The sequence below is a fragment of the Nerophis lumbriciformis genome, linkage group LG11 (assembly GCF_033978685.3).
Source record: "Nerophis lumbriciformis linkage group LG11, RoL_Nlum_v2.1, whole genome shotgun sequence".
NCBI classification, from domain to species: Eukaryota; Metazoa; Chordata; class Actinopteri; order Syngnathiformes; family Syngnathidae; genus Nerophis; species Nerophis lumbriciformis.
The window spans coordinates 19,050,576-19,070,517 of record NC_084558.2 but is presented as its reverse complement, the minus strand read 5'-3'; the positions used below and the strand labels follow the sequence as shown (position 1 = coordinate 19,070,517).

Sequence of the window (19,942 nt, the reverse complement as noted above, 5' to 3'; positions counted from 1 at the left end):
TTCACATAAAAAAGCCACAAGACATTGATACAACGTTGATTCTACAGGGTCACCCACATCTGCGGTCCTCTCCAAGGTTTCTCATTGTCATCCCACTGGGTTGAGTTTTTCCTTGCCCTGGTGTGGGCTCTGAACCGAGGATGTCGTTGTGGCTTGTGCAGCCCTTTGAGACACTTGTGATTTAGGGCTATATAAATAAACATTGATTGATTGATTGATACATGTCCTTTTAAACTGACTTTGAAACAACGTTGCAAAATAGTTGTGTTTGTAAATTGAGACAACGTTGGATCCACGTTGTTGGTTGGGAAATGACCAAATCTCAATGTTCAAATTGACGTCACAACCTGAAATTGAATAAAAGTCATCAAAAAGCATGTTCTTTCAACAATGTATTTGTGTTGTAGAATTTTGGTGGGGAAATGACCAAATTCCAATGGTCAAATCAACATCAGAACCTAACATTGATTAATTGTCTACAAAAAGCATGTTGTTCCAACGTTATGTTTCAGTTGCTCAACATCAGGACCTAATTCAGAAAGTTCTCAACGTTGTTTTAATGTCTTGTGCCTGCTGGGATATGTATTGTAATATTACATTGAGTAATCAAACAAAAGTCAAAGTCGTTCATATCCTGTTTGATTGCATTAAACCAAATTATCGTTACATAGTTTTCACATGAAACTCAAATCTGGCTGTGAGCAGGCTACTGTAAGAACACATTTTGTTGAAAGTTGCGCATTATATTTATCTTGGGGGTAATCAGAGTCACCCATCCTGCCACCGAGCTCTGGGCTGCGGGAGAACACACATGAAGCGGTGAAGGAAGGTGACACCCACCTGACCAGTTGTAGCAACTATCGTTTTTTTTTTTATCCTTATGCCTGACCATTACTTTTTTATTCCAGCCTGTCTGCAGTTTCCGTAACACACAGAATTATCAGTATTTTAACCCACTGACTGGCTGTCGCCTACTGACTTGTGATTGGACAGATCGCGCAGTTTTCAGTCACATGGCTAGTTTCAATATGATTTGCGTATTTATAAGGGGGCATGGCCTGGACCTGGTCTGGGCGTGCCAATCCACGCACCCGCCAACAGCCGATTTTAAGTTGATTGCGATGTAACAAGGAAAAACTTTAATACATCTTAATTGTTACTTGCGTACACCGTTTTCTGGATATTGTTCGTTGGAAAGCCACTCAACTGTTGTTACGTATTTTCTTCAGGTCCTTAGTCTGGGCAGAAGTCTACAATAAGTAGCTCACAACCTGATTTTGAGTAGCTCACTAAAGAGTCAAGGAATATTTTCTTAAACTAGTAGTATGACATGTGTTTGAACTGAGACCCCTCATGCACTTTGCCTTACTTCATTGTCAAGACTAGAAACCTCAAAAAAGGTTGGTCTAGGAGGGTCCACAAACCAGGGGACCTTTTGACTCACAGTTTTATTTTCATTGGCATTGTGCATAATGAATCATAAAGAAATATAAAGTTAAGTTATACATGTTTTTTATCTTCACTGTATGTACTACTACCGGTCTTTGAGGATGCATGGCGGAAAAGAGGCAAGAGGAAAAGAGGTAAACAGAACAAAGCCGAAACCGGTTCCAGTGAAAACAGTTTGAAATGTCTGGCAACTCCAACTACAAGCAAGCTGGAAAGACATTTTGAAAACAGCCATCAGTCGTAAAGTTGCAGTCAATCGCATATGTGTGGGTGGAACAAAAAAGCAAAACAAACAATGGCAGATCCCAGAGGCTCGTGTTCCTCAAAGTGTGCATCACCACTCGTATCAGCGGAGACGTATTTCTTACCTGCATTAGATGAGCCAAACCGTACTTGGTCTACGCCACCAACAAGAGACCCTTTTAGACTGCAGGAACCTTTTCAGGAACTTTCCTATTCACCCTGGTATTTTGAAACACCATCAAAAACTGCAAAAGTTGCCCTAAAAGATGGAAAAGTTCCATGCGGGTATTGAGATCTTTTTTAACAGTCCCCGGAACTGTTGGTGTAAAACTCAGGCCCTTTGTTTTAAATTATCTGGTTTCATATCTGATGATTTGTATTTTATGAACTTTGAAGTGTGGTAGAAAAGCAAACCTTCCGGTTCCAGGAGCTAGCACAGGAGAAATTCATTGAAAAACATTTATGTCAGAGATTAGAGATAATCTTTTTAAGGCGTGGTATTTGCATTGGTCAGTTCAGGTTCACACTCTGGTAAATTGGAACTTTGTAAATGCGTTTTCAACGCGTCCATCCACCCATCCATTTTCTACCGCTTGTCCCTTTTGGGGTCGCGGGGGGTGCATCAGCTGCATCCGGGCTGAAGGCGGCGTACACCCTGGACAAGTCACCACCTCATCACAGAGCCAACACAGATAGACAGACAACATTCACACTCACATTCACACACTAGGGACCTTTTAGTGTTGCCAATCAACCTATCCCCAGGTGCATGTTGTTGGAGGTGGGAGGAAGCCGGAGTATCCGGAGGGAACCCACGCAGTCACGGGGAGAACATGCAAACTCCAAACAGGAAGATCCAGAGCCCAGGATTGAACCCAGGACCTTCGTATTGTGAGGCACACGCACTAACCCCTGGTCCACCGTGCTGCCCTCCCATCACATCCAGATTAATTGAAATTTCACTAACAGGTTTTCTTTATTTATTGTTTGCTCCTGAATATGAATCTGGCAGCCATCTCCCATAATCTTAGTTTTGAAATAATGGATAGATAACTTTTTGTACATGCGAACCTTTGGTAGAACAGGCCTGTGAAATTGCCTCCAGGTGACATTAGCAGGCCCATCCACATTTTGGAGCTAAAAGTGGGCAATCCAAAATTTGCTGAAAACAAGCCAAAAATTACTACTGTCTATTTTGGGGGGGATTTTAAATTTTTAGTTACGGAACTATGAAATAAGTGTCAATGTTTTCAGCATTAGAGGGGCCTTTTTAAACACATTTCATGTTTTGCAAAAGTGTCTTACATTTTGTCGATATGTTTTGAATTTAATTGTAATTCTCGGCCAACTTAGCCATCTAACTCACCAGCACCTGGAGCAACTGATTCACAACCTGATCGCCGCTTGCCAACCAAAGATTATCCTGACAGATTATTCTATGATGTGAGGGTGATTTTTTGCTCCGATCAATTCGAAAATCAGTAGATGTGTTTTCAGAAGCTAATTGAAACAATGCAGTATTGTACTCTGCTCACTATAGTCACATATTCAAAGAGTAAACCATTTTGAAATTGGACCTTAGAAGGGTGGACCTCTGAAAAACACAATCTAATGCAAATATACTGAACTCAGAGCCATATGCTATTAGAGATCATTTCCAAAATTAACAACACAAAGGAACTTTAGATTTGAACTTGATAAGGTGATAGTCAATGCCAACGAGTAGGAGGGGGGTCTGTCAACATTGTGAGCTTGTAAATAAGAAGTCATCTACAATGCTAACTGAGAACATCAAACATAAGGATTGTGGGTGTTTCTGAGCTCCAGTTCAGCAGTAGTTTTAGTGTTTTTGACTCACATACCTGAACAAGTTTCCTTCGGTTCTTCTGTTTCTGTTTGGTCCCAATTTGTCGTTAATTTGTTGCCATCATTGATCGTATAATTTTTCTTGTATCGATGATCCTTCCGTAGATCTTTAGTGGGATGATTATCCGTTAAGGCTGTAACAGTGCCCGTTTAAATAATGGTAACATGTTTTAATTGTGTGATGTCATGCCAGCAAAAACTGGTGTGAAGTTTAAAATACAGTGCATCCAGACACTGCATACAGTATGTAAAACACTGATTAGGAGCAATTCAATGATAGATAAGCATTGGTATAGAAAGAAAATCTCCCCCACGGTGTTGACCTCTCACTGACCTGATGAACTTGTCAACAGACAACTCTCCACTCTCCAATTATGAATAATGACAGTGAGGCACTAACAACCATGCTAACGACCCCATTAGCATCTCTTATCGAGCGCTCATATTCGTCCACAGCAGGGACCAGGGGGCCAGCAGACACCTTGATAATGTAGTTTTCGGAATTAACGCTCCATTCGACTTACAATGACTGATCCATTACAGACGCCATAAGTTGATTGCCTCTCAATGACCGCGGTCATCTGATCAGATACTTTGCATTGACGTTCCTAAGCATTTTTGAGTAGACTGATGTTGTACCGTCAAGACAACTTTCTCTTGACGAGATTTTCCCTGTTTTTCTCCTGACCAGTTGTTCGAGAAAAACACGCTCGGTCAAACGATCACATTTTGTAGGCGCCAAAGTACTCATAAGATCAAAGATGGAAGAAGTTGAGTGTGAAATATCAATGAAACATAAAGAACATACTGGGGAGGATAGAATTTGCTGCCTGGGATAATGGACCTTTTTGTGTACATTTTGGTTGCTGATTCTAAAGCTATGTTCACACCAAAGGAATTCCAATGTTGTGCCCATATGTGACCTGTATCTGATTTTTTCAGTTAAGTATGAACGGGATAATTCAGATTTGTAAAAAATCAGACTCTTTTGTATATGGATATACTTCAGATATGGATCTGATGACACTACATTCTGAACGACCAAGTCACGTTCATCCGACGAATATGTCATCAAAAAGCGACAAATGTCGTAATTTTTCCCCAAAATAAATGATCACACAAAGAAATGCCGAAGACAAATAAGAAAAAAAAGGAAAAAAACAGGCGAATTTTTTTTATTTTTTAAACTCATGTCTCGCACCACTCCTTGCACAAAACTATTGATATTGCCACAGATGCACTAAGACAAGACCTACTAAAATTTTAGCCATGTTTACTTCTGTAAACAAACAACATGATGTCATGTACACATGCAGGTTACTCCAGTGACCCATTCCGTGAACATTACATGAAAAGATCAGATTGAACAAAAAATATAAATTAGGCATTGTATCCTGCAGTGTGAACGCAGCCTAAAAATGCCATTACGTTTTTGTCCGAAAGCTCTCGTACTCAGGGTAACAACATATCATATCGCCAATAAATTGTTGACAAGATAGATGAATTATGAGCTTGCAGCCGGCTCCGAATTAAGTTCAGTTCTTCTGTCAGGTCTGTCGACAACAAAAGGGTAGAGCCGAATTTAACCGAATAGAGCCGCAACAAAGTAACAAGTGACCGACTTTCTGCAATCAAAGTCGGTAAATACAATCATAAGTACACATTTGCACTCCCTTCCAAGGTTTCTCGTTGTTCTCATTGGATTGAGTTGTTTCTTGTCCTGATTTGGGATCTGAGCCGAGGATGTCGTTGTGGCTTGTGCAGCCCTTTGAGACATTTGTGATTAAGGGCTGTATAAGTAAACTGAGTGATCGATTGATTGATTGATTGAACAAACGATAAGTTTTGTCTGAGGAGACAAAATAAGAAAAACCGTAGCTTACGGAGATAAAAGGACACTCAAGGATCCACATTGGCCTGGCTTTCACTCACTGCCGTGAGTTCAAAGATGAGGGATTTCAGACCAATGCTGCCTTGGCTCTGTTCCTGCTAAACTAGTAAGTTACTTTTGATGGTCAAATTCAAATGATAATGCTAATGTTAGATATCGTAAACTTGCGTGGTAAGATTAAAAAGCCGCTAGCGTGATAGTTTCACAATACTTCCTTCGAAAAACCTCTCCTGCCGGTTTTCCTTTCTTCAGACCTGCATGCGCCTGATACATTCTTGGTAGTCGTGTCAATCAAAGATCATTTCTTGATAGTGTCTGCGATTTAACATCACCATAGCCATTAGAGACATAATATTTGTTCCAATAATACGGCGGACATCATGTCAATTTGACGCAATATGTCCTCATGGGAACTGTGGTCTTCTTCTGGCAAAACACTACCACTTTGATCCACCTGCGCCGCTAAAATAAACCAAAACGAAAAGTTATTAAGTGGCGCTTTAAGCCATGATCATCAAAATTATTACAAATTAAGGCTTGATATGTTTACTTTGCATGTAATGAGTTTATATCATATATTATTTTCACGTTTGAAGTTGAATTGCTAAAATGAATGGACTTATGGACGATATTCTAATTATTTTTATTTCACCTGTATTCTACAAACTATAAGTACCACGGACTAACTACTATACTGTGAGTGCGTTGGTAGTTCTTAGCCATATATTGCCAGATCCTAGTATGTTAACATTTTAGCGAGTTTGCTAGGGCATGAAGTAGAGACACTATGTACTATATTACGTATTATAAGTACTATGGATTGTGCTGTGAGTGCCTTGGCAGTACTTAGCCATATGTTGTATTACTTACAGTACAGTACTTAGATATATGTTGCCAAGTGCTGGCATGTTGATTGAAAGCATTTTAAAATTTTAATCAAGTTAAACAGAACCGGAAGTAGCCAATGTTCTTGCTATTAAAGACATAAAGGAACTGGACAAATATTAATGCTTACGTCAATGGGACTTCAAGGTAAAATAAAACACAAAACACAGAAATATGGAACTACACAATTGGATGGGACAAAATTTAAATTTAACAACAACAATGCAACCAAAAGTGCATCCGGAATGGAAAACCTTATACAACAAAATGATATAGACACTACCCAGACACTTGATTTATTTTAATATTTATCTAGCAAATGATTGTACTACACAGAGGAACAATATTCAATTTAATACCCCATTGAAACTGAAAATAAATGATAAACTATTTTCTTCAACAGCGGAAACATTTTAACAAAAAACTAATGGTCTTACAAAGAAAAACACTAACATGCTGCAAAAAAAATAGAGCTGCTCCAAATATAGAAGTTTGAATACATCATTCCTAGCATTCGGTCTAAAACCGCGGCCTGTTCCCCTTTGTAATTTTGTGCACTATTCTGTAAGAACCAAATAATGTCGAGATTAAGCTTAATTATTCTGACCCGAATTTTGAAAATGTAACTTTCTGCAACCCTAAGGATAATACGCGGTACAGAAAATATTGTGCCGTATCATGCAAATAGTGGTTTTTTTGTTGTTGTATTTTTATCATAAATACCAATGCCAATAAATGCAAAATAAGTGTTTGTAGTTAGAATGTTGAGCAGTTCTTTGGACAAGAATGTATTCACTTGAGAAAAGGCTGTAGCGTTTTTATTTCTTTTGTGACTTTTTCGCCTTCTCTCGCCTCTGCTCATAGTAACTGAGTGGTTCAGCATAAAAATGTTGGCTGTTGTAACAATTAAAAAAACGTTTTCACTTACAATGATTTACTTACGACCGTATCCAGGACCTAGCACCTAATTCACATGAATATACTTCCAAAGCTCTTTCACACAATGCTGTAAATTCACCACAATAGTCACAAATTTTGACAAAAATGGCCTTGGCCCTGCAAATGTTTCTGTCCACGGGGTGATGAGGAACAATGGAAGGAAACAGACGTTCTTTAGAGTGAGTGTGTGAGGCAAAGTTCAGAAAAGTTCATTCACATCGTTCGAGGGCCGGATCACCGGGGATAGGATAGCTGAACATAAAGGTGTCAGCGACAATTTACTGTCACAATTTGGGCATTAAGCTGAAACTCTTATCCAGAATCACTTACAATAAGTACAAGAGTTCAACATCGCTGGATCCAATAATTGCAAGAAACAGAGTAATAAACAAGCCTCGCGGACAAGAGCACAATGCTAGGTAGTCGTCATGGAGTGTAGAGAGGCTGGGTGTAAATCAGAATGGCACCAGAAAGAAAACCAACTTGAGAATGAGGCCAAAGCACATCTGCCAGTGAGGATGCCATTGGTCTGCAACTGAGAGACAAACTTAGAGAAATATGTGATGTGTGTTGAGTGAGTTTACATTTTATAGTGTTGTTTTTCGTGTGAAAAATGCAGCCTAGTAGAACACTTTTGGACTTCAACATTTGACAAGTTTATGAGTGGCTTTTACTTTACTGTAATTTTCATCAAAGATTGGCATTTTTATTACGATACATTCCAAATAATCATCGTCATAAGGAATCGGTCCATTTCACATACTCAATAGTAACAATTGTCTGTACTTTTGAGTGTGTTCGTGTGTTAATACATTTTCATTTGTTTCATAATATAACAACTGGACAGCACAGTTATCATTACCAGTTCAAATGTTCAATAAAAATTAGTCTTCCAGTCGACCAGAGTGTACTGGCGTCCGGAATGAAATCCCCTGGAACTTGCGGCACCTGGCTCTAGACAAGCTGGGCAAACGAGGCCTGCAGGTCCTCTTTGGGGGCAGTCCTGAGGCCCAGCATGACCCAGAGGAGTTTGTCCACCCATTTACCGCCAGTCAAACCGGCACGTAGGGGTAGCCTTCATGGAGCGGTGGAATCGCTCACACAAACTGTTGGCCTGAGGGTGGTAAGCGGTGCTGCGATGCAGCTTGACCCCCAGACCCCGGCGATCCCGTTCCAAATCTCCAAAGTAAACTGCGCACCCCGGTCAGAGGAGAGGTCCGAAGCGCGATACCAATGTGCTGATGAATGCCTGAGCCATATCAGTGGACGACGTTAACGTGAGGGGAACAGCTTCCGGCCAGCGGGTTGTCCTGTCCACTGTGGTGGTGGTGAGGACGTAGGTTAAACCATGCAAATGGGGGGGTGGGTGACATGGTCTAACCTCTCGGGAACAGCAAACTACTCCAACGGGGCCTCGGTGTGGTGGTGCACTTTTGTGCGCTGACAGGCCACACATGAGTCGACCCAGGCCTGCACGTCCTTCTTCAGCCCCCTCCAGATGAACTGGGCCATTAGCCTTGCAGAGGCCTTTCTGCCGAGATAGAAGAAGGCCGTGGATCGCTTCAAAACAGCACGCCGCCATACAACAGGAACCAGGGGCCTAGGCTGACCAGTTTAGAGATCGCACCACAGCCTGATCCCTGAATCACCAACTGCGACTTCCTCCAGGCGCAGTCCAGTGTCTGAACCCCTGAGTGCCTGAATCTTGTGGTCAGAGGCCTGTTCCACACCCATACGAGAGTAGTCCAGTCCTAACTGCACCATGCTGACGGTCCTTCTGGAGAGCAGTCTGTGACCACGTTGGACTTGCCCGCAATGTGTCGGATGTCTGTGGTGTACTCCAAGATGAACGACAGCTAGCGTTGTTGGCGGGCGGATCGCGGCTCGAACACCTTGGAGGTGCTTGTGGTCCACAAAAAAATTAATTTCACGGCCTTACAGGAGAAGTGGAAGTGGCGGATTGCCAACCAGACGCCGAGCAGCTCCCTGTCAAAGGGAGCTGTATTTACGCTCTCTGGAAACTAGTTGGCGGCTGAAAAGGCAAGCAGATGCCAGGCATCGTCCACCCACTGCTCCAGCACAGCGCCAACGGCATAGTCGGATGCATCCATCGTGAGAACGACCTGTGCCTCCTGGGATGGGTGGACCAACATGGTGGCCCGGCACATCACGGCCTTTGTGTCCTTGAATGCCTTGTCCTCACCAGTCGACATCCTGGTGAGGGGTCCTGCCCAAGACAGGGGCTGCCCGACAGATGAATCGGTGGTAAAACGTAACCATCCCGAGAAATTATCTGAGCTTTCGGGCCAAGCGCGAGCGAGGAAAGAGGGAAATGGCTTCCACCTTCCACAGCAAACGGGTGGCCCTCACCTTGCTGACGAGGTGACCAAGGAACTGAATGGACGGCATCCCAAAGACATACTTTGCCAGGTTAATGATCAGGCCATGCTGGTCGAGCCTCATGAAGAGGTCCCTGAGGTGTGTTTGGTGCTCCTCCTCCGATGTCCCATCGTCGCGGGCACACGTAAACAAGGAGAAGGTCATGGCATCCCGTGGGTGCACAAAATATCTGCTCCGAGGAGGGGAAAGGAAATGCTGCCTTTGATGAAGTCCCAAGTAAACCATAGACCCCCGAAACATAAGTCTACGGTCTTTGTGCCATATGTATGGATGAGGGTGTCGTTGGCAGATGTCAAAGGTGGGCTGTGCAACCCGCCAGGGACATCATCCACAATAGCCGGCAGGACGCTCCTCTGAGCGCCGGTGTCACAGAGGAATCTGCACCCAGAAAGGGTGTCTATGACAAAAAGCAGTCAGCTCTTTGTCCCTGCACTCACGGCCGCTACTGAGGGCAGGCCTTGGCGTTTCCCGCCGCATTGTACTTGCAGCGGGAGCGGCACTTCTTAGCCTTGGCTCCAAAACGTGCGTGGATGTAACACAACCCCAGGCAGGCATGGCTGTCTGTGTGTCGTTTACCGGGTGCATGATGGCACCCGTGGGCGCATGACTGCGAGACGGGGCTAGCACGTCAGGAGTGAGGCGTCGGAAATTGTGTTTTTCTCAATTTTATTTAAAAAATCACACAGAATATCAACCAGTCCATCAAAAAAATACATAATAATACAATTCCAAACCAGTCCCAGCAATCCACAGATCAAATGAGAAGACACACAAACACAACTCAAAAAAATTAAGAAGTCAAACAAAATGAATATCAACAACAGCATCAATAATAAAAATACCAACATAATAGTGATTAAAAACATTAAACAACAACAAGCAAACAAATGTTCACTCATCATTCCCATCGCCATCACTAATATCATGAATAAAAAACAACAGGTCACAGTGGCTTACACTTGTGTTGCATCTCATAAGCTTGACAACACAGGATGAAAACAGTCATATTTAGGGTCATTTAATAGTTAAAACAAATTAATGTAATGGTTTCCTTATTCCAAGATATGAGTCATTATGATCTTATCTAAAAGTGTTTTTTTCCTACTGCTAGCTGCTCTTAAAATTAGATTTTTTTTTTATTTTGTATTTTTTTGCTCAATACTTTTCTGTCCTCAACACTTGTTCATGAGCAAAAACAAGGACCCGGTTACCAAATGTATCCTCTGGAGATATTGTTGGCGATATCATCACCCGATGCCTCTATTATCAATTAGTATATGCAGTGTCAAAGCAAAGTCATCCATGCGATGCTGCCATAAAAACGTTTTAACTCATTTAACAAGGTTTGTTTTCCTTTCATTACGTTGCTGTTTTTGTGCACGGCATACTTTGCGCTGTACTGTATAGCCACGGTGCAGGCTGCTGTCTGCTGTTTCATTGGAGGCATGCATTGGTTCAGTGGCCTGAAACTGAACGGATCTGTCTGAACTCTACTTCACCTTCTGTCTGCTCATCTGCCAGGGTCATCAGTCCCTCTGCTTTGCTTTGCTTCTATGGATTCCAGATTTCTCCCCTATTTTCTTTTTCCTCACAACTTATTGATTAAGGAATGTATGGAGTGAGGACCACCCAACCTCCGGGCACTCGGGTTAAATATCTGATGTGTCATCAACCATGACACATCAGATGTCAAACTACAACGTCTGCCTTTAGGCATTCTTCATAATAACGATACAAATTAAATTCCCACAACAAACAATCTACAACAGTGGTTCTCAAACTTTTTTCACCAAGTGCCACCTCAGAAAAAACGTGGCTCTCCAAGTACCACCATAATGACCGACATTAAAATACAATAGCATAGTAGGTCTAAGTATTCATTAAAAATGGTAAAAGTTTGATTCAACAAGTATGTTTTATTATTTTTGGCTACTTTAACATTACACACAATTTGAACAGTAACACTATGTTTAGAATATAGGAATATAAAACACTGTACTTCAATCCAGTGATTCTTTGTTGTTCCACTAGGTGGGTAGGTCGATAATCACTGATCTACACAATTCAAGCAAAAAACATATCCATACCACCCATTACACCCTTAAAATATTTTGTATCTCTTTTTAAATTATTAGATAATCAATATATGCATACACAGACACTAGTCACAAAACCTTAGGGGTATTTAGCCTTTGGGTTGAATTTCAGGATGAAACCAACACTTATAATCTTTACACGTGAACTTAATTTGACCTTCTCTTAGCTGTTGAATGTTTCAGTACTTTTTGCAAAATATACTGTTTTCTAACAGAAAACTGAAAAAATAAGCCGTAAAATGTTTTCAAAAAAACGTTTTTGCCACCTACTGGATACTGTGTTCTAAGTTCAGTGGTCACATCACTTCCCTCCTAGAAAAATCTAGTTCGCAGCTTAACAATATCTATATTTTTCTGTAAATAGAGCATATGTGCTGTGGATACAGCAGGCGGGGGTCAAAGTCTTTCTCATTGAGGGCCACATCGCAGTTATGGTGGCCCTCAAAGGGCCACTTACGACAATGAATACAATATATATGAATTTTAGTGTATAATTGCCTCATGATATTGTTACACAATTGCCAATGCATTTGATTATTATTATTATTCATAGGTTAATAAATATTAATTGTGATTAATTGCAGATAGATCTAATTTTCTGTCATTAATAAGTGTACCCTAGACAGACAAGTTTTATTACCATAATATCTGCACAATAAGTTTGCTTTAATTAGATGTTTTTAACATTATGGATTTTTTTAAACAGCTTAACACAAAAAGGACATAAACACGCTTTTGATGACAATAAAAAAAATACCATGCGGTGTGTTGATGTCTTACCAGACTTTGTATTTGGTAGGAATACAGAGTTTATATTCCTGCTGTAGGAGCACTTGCATTCAGAGAAGAGGAGCTACACTTCCATGTTTAGATACCAGTTTCACACATTTATAACACACACTGTGGATTGTTACGATTATGGTTTGATTGTCAAATATGTTTGATCATGTATAATGTGATATTTCTACCTGAATAAATGCTTCTAATGTTCTGTACATTACATGTTCTACATGTTAATGGATTTTTTATTGTAATGTAATTTTAACCTTCTCTATTTTTATTTATAGAAGATAATATTCAGCCTGCTAAACATTCCGTAATTGAGGACTATAAATCAGAACATGTTACAAAAAAATATACACTTTATTTCAGTCTGCCAGGTAGAAATATCACAGATTACATTACAAAACATTTTGGAGAAAGCATGATGGTAATGTAAGACCATTTTTTGTAGAGTAGCGTTATTTTTGCAAAGCTGGCGTGAAAGTCTCTGGTAAAAAATGACTGGAGACTTCCTGCCTACCATCTTTCTTTTCTGCTGTTGTATTCCATTTTACTAAAGCAGTTAGTGTAACAATTTATGTTTTCAATGCAATCAACCATAATCCAAACGCAGAAGTAAAGTTCCACCTCTCTACAAGCGGCAACATTAAAAGAATTAATACATTTAGAAAGAAAGATTAAGTACTTTATTGACATAAATTATTTCCAGGTTTTCACGCGCCATTCAAATGATGTGGCCTTGAGTTAGACACCTGTGAAATACATTTTAAATACTAACTTTCTGTTAGTCATTAGGCCGCTCAGTGTACTGAGCAATTCTAATTTGACTAAAAATCTACTTGCATTTTTTTGTCAAGATGCGTGCATTACTAGTGAAGAAAATTAAGAAAAGAAAATGTGGGAGAAACATTTTTCATTTGTAACTTTGAAATCATCCCCATAACTTTTTTGTTTTTCTTTATTTACATAAATATAATATAAATATAAGGTCCAAATACATGACAACAATCATTGGGTTAGGACAAGGGCGTGAAACTCAAGACCCAGGGCGCCAGATCTGGCACGTCATTCATTTTATGTTGCCCATGAAAGCTTGGAAATAATAAGACACAAGCTTTCTTGCACAATGTATTTCAATGTTGATAGAAAAAAGTGAATATTGTTTTTTGATGCAATAAGCTATTCAATTTTTTGGGTCATCCATCCATCCATCCATTTTCTACCGCTTGTCCCATTCAGGGTCGCGGGGGGTGCTGGAGCCTATCTCAGCTGGATTCGGGCGGAAGGCGGGGTACACCCTGGACAAGTCGCCACCTCATCACAGGGCCAAGTAACACAGATAGACAGACAACATTCACACTCACATTCACACACTAGGGCCAATTTAGTGTTGCCAATCAACCTATCCCCAAGTGCATGTCTTTGGAGGTGGGAGGAAGCCGGAGTACCCGAGGTAACCCACGCAGTCACGGGGAGAACATGCAAACTCCACACAGAAAGATCCAGAGCCCGGGATTGAACATAGGACTACTCAGGACCTTCGTATTGTGAGGCACATGCACTAAACCCTGTTCCACCGTGCTGCCCTTTTTTGGTCATTGTAACTCTTTTTGAAATAAATTCTACAGCAGCTGAACTTTTACATCTGACTTGACTTGTGAACCCAAAGCAGGTTTTTCATTAATTTGTTGGTAAACAATAATAATGATCAATTGCAATCAATTGAATACTCTACATTTATATGGTTATGGTACAAATGTTTTGCAGTTACAAGCAGCCTACTGATAACAGCCGTAGCTGTTTTTCAAAGTCACATCACGTAATGATGGCCACAAACTGTTAGAACAAAACACATCGTATTTTCCGGACTCCGCAGTGGTATGTGTATAAGCCGCACCTACTAAATTTAAAAAGTAAAATAAAAAAGTTCATATATTTGCCGCACTGGACTATAAGTCGCAGATATATAGCGTTACTTTGTGAAATGAGAAATTTACATACAAAGATTTTGTGAATGTTTATCTACACATCTTAATTGTTTCCAAATGGTGCTTGTAACAAGGCAGTAAAACTGCTGATCAAAAACTAAAAAGTCATTGCTGTACGATTTTCTCCTTTTTTAATAAGGTTGTGGATGTTTCTCAGGATTATTCTTCCTTGTACATTGTGAACAGTTTTGAATTTGAACAGTTTAGTAAATTGTTTGATTTATTTGCTTAAAACATTCCATGATCTAGCCGTTAGCAAATAAAAATCCACGGATGAGCCTTACCTTTGTTTCCTCAAATCCACAATGCCATGCCATGTTTTGTTTTTGCTTTGTTATTGTCAATGGTGCTGTATGTGTGCTTTCTTCTATTATTGTTTTTTTGTACAGCACTTTGTGTTTGCCAGTGCATGAAAAGTGCTATATAAGTAAAGTTTGATTTGATAAACCGCAGGGTTCAAAATACGGAAGATTAAACGACAAACCATCTCCACAAAAAGTTTATTTTTAAATAAAAATCCAACATCAATATAATGTCACTTAAATAAGGTGAAGATACAAAAGTTATATAAATTCACTCTACATATGTACAAGATCCTAAAGATACACCACTGAACTGATTAAAGTGTTCCAACATCTGAATAGTGCCTCATGTTTAGTTTGATCTCATCTTTTAAAAATTGTTTACAAATCCACTGTATCACAATATAAAATACATTCCAAATATATACATTATGTACATATTTTTGCCAATAATAAAAAAAAATCATGGGATGGGAGCAACTTTCTTATATACAACAGTTGAGGGGGTTCCTAGGAACACCTGAGTGCTTCCAAATTGTGGCTTTGAGGTGATTTCTAGTTTTGAACATAGTGGCTGAACTTGGTTGGCAGATTGTCCACAGGGTAAACAGTCGGTCCAGTTTTCATCATGGGCTGCCCGTTTAATAACGTAAAGTGACACTTTGTGACCACTTCCACCAGGAAGATCTTCAGCAGGACCTTGGCGAACTCCTTCCCCACGCACATTCGTGACCCACCGCCAAAAGGAATGTACTGGAACCTCGACGAGCTGGTCGAGGCTTTTGTCATGAAGCGATCAGGCTGGAAGTCTTCTTTGTTGGGGAAGATATCCGCCACGTCGTGCGTGTCACAGATACTGTAGATGACGTTCCAGCCTTTGGGAATTTGATAGCCCTGAAACAAGGACGCGGCACGATGAGCGTTGGAGGTCAGTTTGGAAAACAAACCTAAAAGAGTTATTTCACTTACATTAAGTTCAAAGGTCTTGAGTGCCACCCTGAAGCCTCCAGGAACAGGAGGGTTGATCCTTAGAGTCTCTTTAATGACACAACCCGTGTACTTCAATTGCTCCAAAGACTCGATGTTCAGACTCTGGAGTTGCATGCCTTCCTCTTCCTGAAGGAGACGTTAGCGGTGTGAGACCTTGACATGCCAATACAGAAAGCTTTTCCAACATTACCTTGTCAATCAGCTCCTGTCGGAGTTTGTCCACCACTTCAGGGTTGAGGCCCAGGAACATGATCAGAGAGGTGGCTGTGCTGGCAGTGGTCTCATGGCCACCAAACAGCAGTTCTGTGGCAGACTCCTTAATGGCCTGTGGAACAGCAATGTTAGCATCTTTTTAAGAGAAATCATGAATCCAGTGTTAATACCTGCATGCTGAATGGTTCTCCGTTCTTCCTGCAGCTGTCTATCAGCTGCTGCAGTGCATCCCCATGTTTGGACTCTTTCTCAGAGTCTTGGATCTTCTTCTTGATGTTCTCCTCGATCTTTGAGTGAATGAAGTTTCGCGCTTTCAGTCCCTGTGAGGCAGGATAAGAGTTTAAATAAGCCCAAGTGCTCACTATCCGGTGCACGCCATAACTTACCCTATACAAGCCACTGAAGGGAACGTCGATTGGCAGGGAGAACAAATTCTTGATCATTTCCTCGAACGCCTCCACCAACTGCTGCTCATCAGTGCGAATCTGTTCGGGCTCGAAGCCCAGCAGGATCCTCATGGCAATGCGGAACATCAGACGCTTCATCTCCGGGTAGACCAGCACACAGGAATCCCTCACAAGCCAGTCTTTTACTGCAGCTCTCACCTCTTCCTGGATGACTGGGATGTAAAGCTCCAGCGCTTCTCTGGAGAACGCTCGCATGATGGCCTGCAGAGGAGTACAGCGATCCTGCGTTAGCTACAGTATGTGTCATGTACTGTACATGTCTTTTCAGCCAGTGCATATCTGACCAACATGCAGGCCACAGTTTGTCCAAACAACAATATACAGACACAGCCATCAGACATTTTATTCCTTCAAAATCTGGTCCTTTTAGTTGTTTAGTCCAGCAGGTTATAAGCCTATTAAAACAATATAACTATAACTAATCAATCAAAAATACACATTTACAATTTACTTTTTTCATTGCGTTTTTTTTCCAACAATATCTCACTAAAATGTCTTCTGGGGCATTTTAAATTGTAAAATTTCAACGTAATGACATATTACAATAAAATATTATTTACTTTGGCATAATTATATTTATTATGGATTTGAGGTTTTAACATGAAATACTTGTTGACGGAACTTTGAGGAAAAAAAGAACACTAATTCTCAAACTCGTGGCAAACCAAAGAATCACTCGATTAAAGTAGAGTGTTTTATTTTCCTATATTCAAACAGTGTGTAATGTTAGCACGGCCAAACACATTAAAGACAATTGTTAAATAAAACCTCCCCCTTGTTTTTAATAAATACTTAAGCCTACTATGCTACTGTACTTTAATGCTAAGTTTTTTCCGAGGTGGTAATTGGTGAAAAAAGTTTGACAACCACTGAACTGGAACACTCAAATGACATTTTTAGGATCAATCAATCACCCATTCGACTTTGATTCAACAACATGATGCAATTATTGATGTTTAAACATTTTAACATAGAAAACATGATAATACTAAAGTAAGATGGTTACAAAAAATAATAAATAACCTTTTTATTCAGGCTTTTTTTTTTTTTTACTAATTAATCTAAACTCTTCTCAAGTTCTTAATTTTTACTCTGCTATTTTCCATTGTATTTAATGCTGGTATTACTACTATTATTCTCACAATTTTTATGTATTTATTATGTATATTTCATAATATTTTTTAGTGTGGATACCTCAAAGGAGGCGTTTTTCCCTCAATCCTCAGTGCCATGCCATTTTGTATGTACTTTGTCATATTTTAATCATTATGGTACTTTTTCGTCACTTAGAATAGTTTGTCTTTGGTACACTAATGCAGTGGTTCTCAATCTTTTTTCAGTGATGTACCCCCGGTGAATTTTTTTAAAATTCAAGTACCCCCTAATCAGAGCAAAGCATTTTTGGTTGATAAAAAGAGATAAAGAAGTAAAATACAGCACTATGTCATCAGTTTCTGATTTATTAAATTGTATAACCGTGCAAAATATTGCTCATTTGTAGTGGTCTTTCTTGAACTATTTGTAACAAAAGATAGGTTTTCATTTATATTTATAAATGATTTTTGAATTGTTGCTATTTCTAGAATATTTTGAAAAAATATAACATACCCCTTGGCATACCTTAAAGTACCCCCAGGGGTACGCGTACCCCCATTTGAGAACCACTGTACTAATGTGTATATTGTAGGCCCATTGGTTCTTTGTTTTATTTTTATATTGCTTTGGTATGAACATTACGTATACGCCAAGTTATTGTTTTTTGTTGTTGCTATTTTTTATTACAAAATTGTATTATTAATCATGTTGTACTGCATTTTAATCTTTTGTTTTGTGATTGTGTGATGTTTTTTGCCTGGACCCCAGGAAGAATAGTCTCCACTGCGGTGTAGACTAATGGGGATCCTTAATAAACTAAACTAATGCCATGTTTTGTTATTATCAATAGTGCATAACTTTTTTTTTAGATTAAATATAAAGAAAGTTGGGTTACAACTTGCGTGTGTAATACAATTGCTACATAAATAAAGTTTGATCGATGGATTGAAATACAATAAATGCCTCCTACCCTTTTTATTGCAATGTATTGAAAGACGCTATAGTTTAACCGTGTTTTGAAATAAAAATACATGATAATGTCAAACTGATTGAGAAACATATAAATAAAGTCACGCAATAATGAGAGTATGACTAATGTGGTACCTTTTTCTTGGTTTTGTGCTGCGCTCCGTGGACGTTTGACAGCGTGTCGGAGCCCAGGATGGTGCGCACGGACGCGGGCCACTGCACGGACACCAGCTTGTGTTCTCCCAGCAGAATCTGCCTGACGTTATCGCCTCCGGTGACGCGCACGGTGGGGTTCCCGAACAGGTGAGTCCGGTAGATGTAGCCGTACTTCCGGCGCTTCATGCGCAGAAACTTCCTCCTCTGGACGCAGCGCGGGCGAAAAAGGCACACGGGAATGTCAACGTCTCGTACGCATGCGCGCACCGGGGAACAATTCGCCTTACCTGCAGGATGAGCTGCAGCGTCTCGCCGAAGAAAGGTAAGCCCATGGAGCCGGGAGGGAGCGGACTGGGGCAGCTCGGGTCTCTGCCGCGAATCAGATAGACCTCCCACAGTTTGAGGGCCACCAGGAAGAGTAAAAGTGGCAGCACGACGGTGCACAGGAAGGTGGCCAGCAGTGTGCTGAGCGCCATGTTGGATTAGTGTCAGCCCGGCGAGTGAGGCTCCCGACGGACCCTTTGGCGCCTTTTATAGGCGAAGGGAGAACTCGGGCTGTCACCTTCTCCTCCCGCAGATAAATTAGTTCACGCAAAGTTCATCTTTAATTGTGGGTGTCGCTAAGACCCGCCCCCGGCCCGGCCCGACCCGTCCTGGCTGGCTGGCTGGCTGGCGTCACCATTTGTTCCATCTTTTAATCCTGACCTCCTGTTGCACGCAGACAATCCTCGGCGGATTTTACTGAGAAAAGGTGATGATTGCCTGCCGGACTCCCCCTTAAGACGCCTTTTGTTGCCAATAAGGCGACTAGTTTACACACTCATTAGCTCGGAGGGCTGCATTCAAGAGCAAAGCGCGTTCAACATAGAAAAGACATGAGGAAGGTTTGCAATTTTTGGGCCCCTCGATTAGCTAGTACGATTCAGGCTGGTATCGGTAATACATCCTGAAAATATACCTAATGTGTCTCATATGAAATTAGGATGGAGTTATTCTGCACTGGATGCATTATCTTATTTATATTCAACAGTGGTTCTCAAACGTTTTCCACCAAGTGCCACCATAATGACCAACATTAAAATACAGTAGCGCAGTAGGCCCGAGTATTCATTAAAACAAGGCAGAGGTTTTAGTTAACAAGTATATTTAGTATGTTTGACTGCTGTAACATTACACACAGTTTGAACGGTAACACTGTGTTTGAATATTG

General features: G+C 40.6%; 1 protein-coding gene across 1 annotated transcript; it reads right to left on the bottom strand.

The window, feature by feature from the left end:
* Window positions 1–15,033: 15,033 nt before the first annotated feature.
* cyp26a1 (cytochrome P450, family 26, subfamily A, polypeptide 1) lies at window positions 15,034–19,366 on the bottom strand. Its single transcript, XM_061967132.2, has 7 exons — window positions 19,020–19,366; window positions 18,712–18,936; window positions 16,432–16,713; window positions 16,216–16,365; window positions 16,023–16,157; window positions 15,812–15,958; window positions 15,034–15,736 (listed from the first exon to the last, which is right to left on the bottom strand). The coding sequence occupies exons 1-7, from the start codon at window positions 19,206–19,208 to the stop codon at window positions 15,398–15,400; spliced, it is 1,467 nt and encodes a 488-aa protein (XP_061823116.1). The 5' UTR covers window positions 19,209–19,366; the 3' UTR covers window positions 15,034–15,397.
* Between the last annotated feature and the right edge of the window lie 576 nt (window positions 19,367–19,942).

Bases quoted from the DNA above. Each gene is read 5' to 3' on its own strand.
- cyp26a1 (XM_061967132.2), bottom strand. From the start codon at position 19,208: ATGGCGCTCAGCACACTGCTGGCCACCTTCCTGTGCACCGTCGTGCTG. The intron at 16,714-18,711 runs GTACCACATTAG...ACTCCTCTGCAG, and splicing joins AGCACAAAACCAAGAAAAAG to GCCATCATGCGAGCGTTCTC. The intron at 15,737-15,811 runs GTAAGTGAAATA...TCCTTGTTTCAG, and splicing joins TCAAGACCTTTGAACTTAAT to GGCTATCAAATTCCCAAAGG.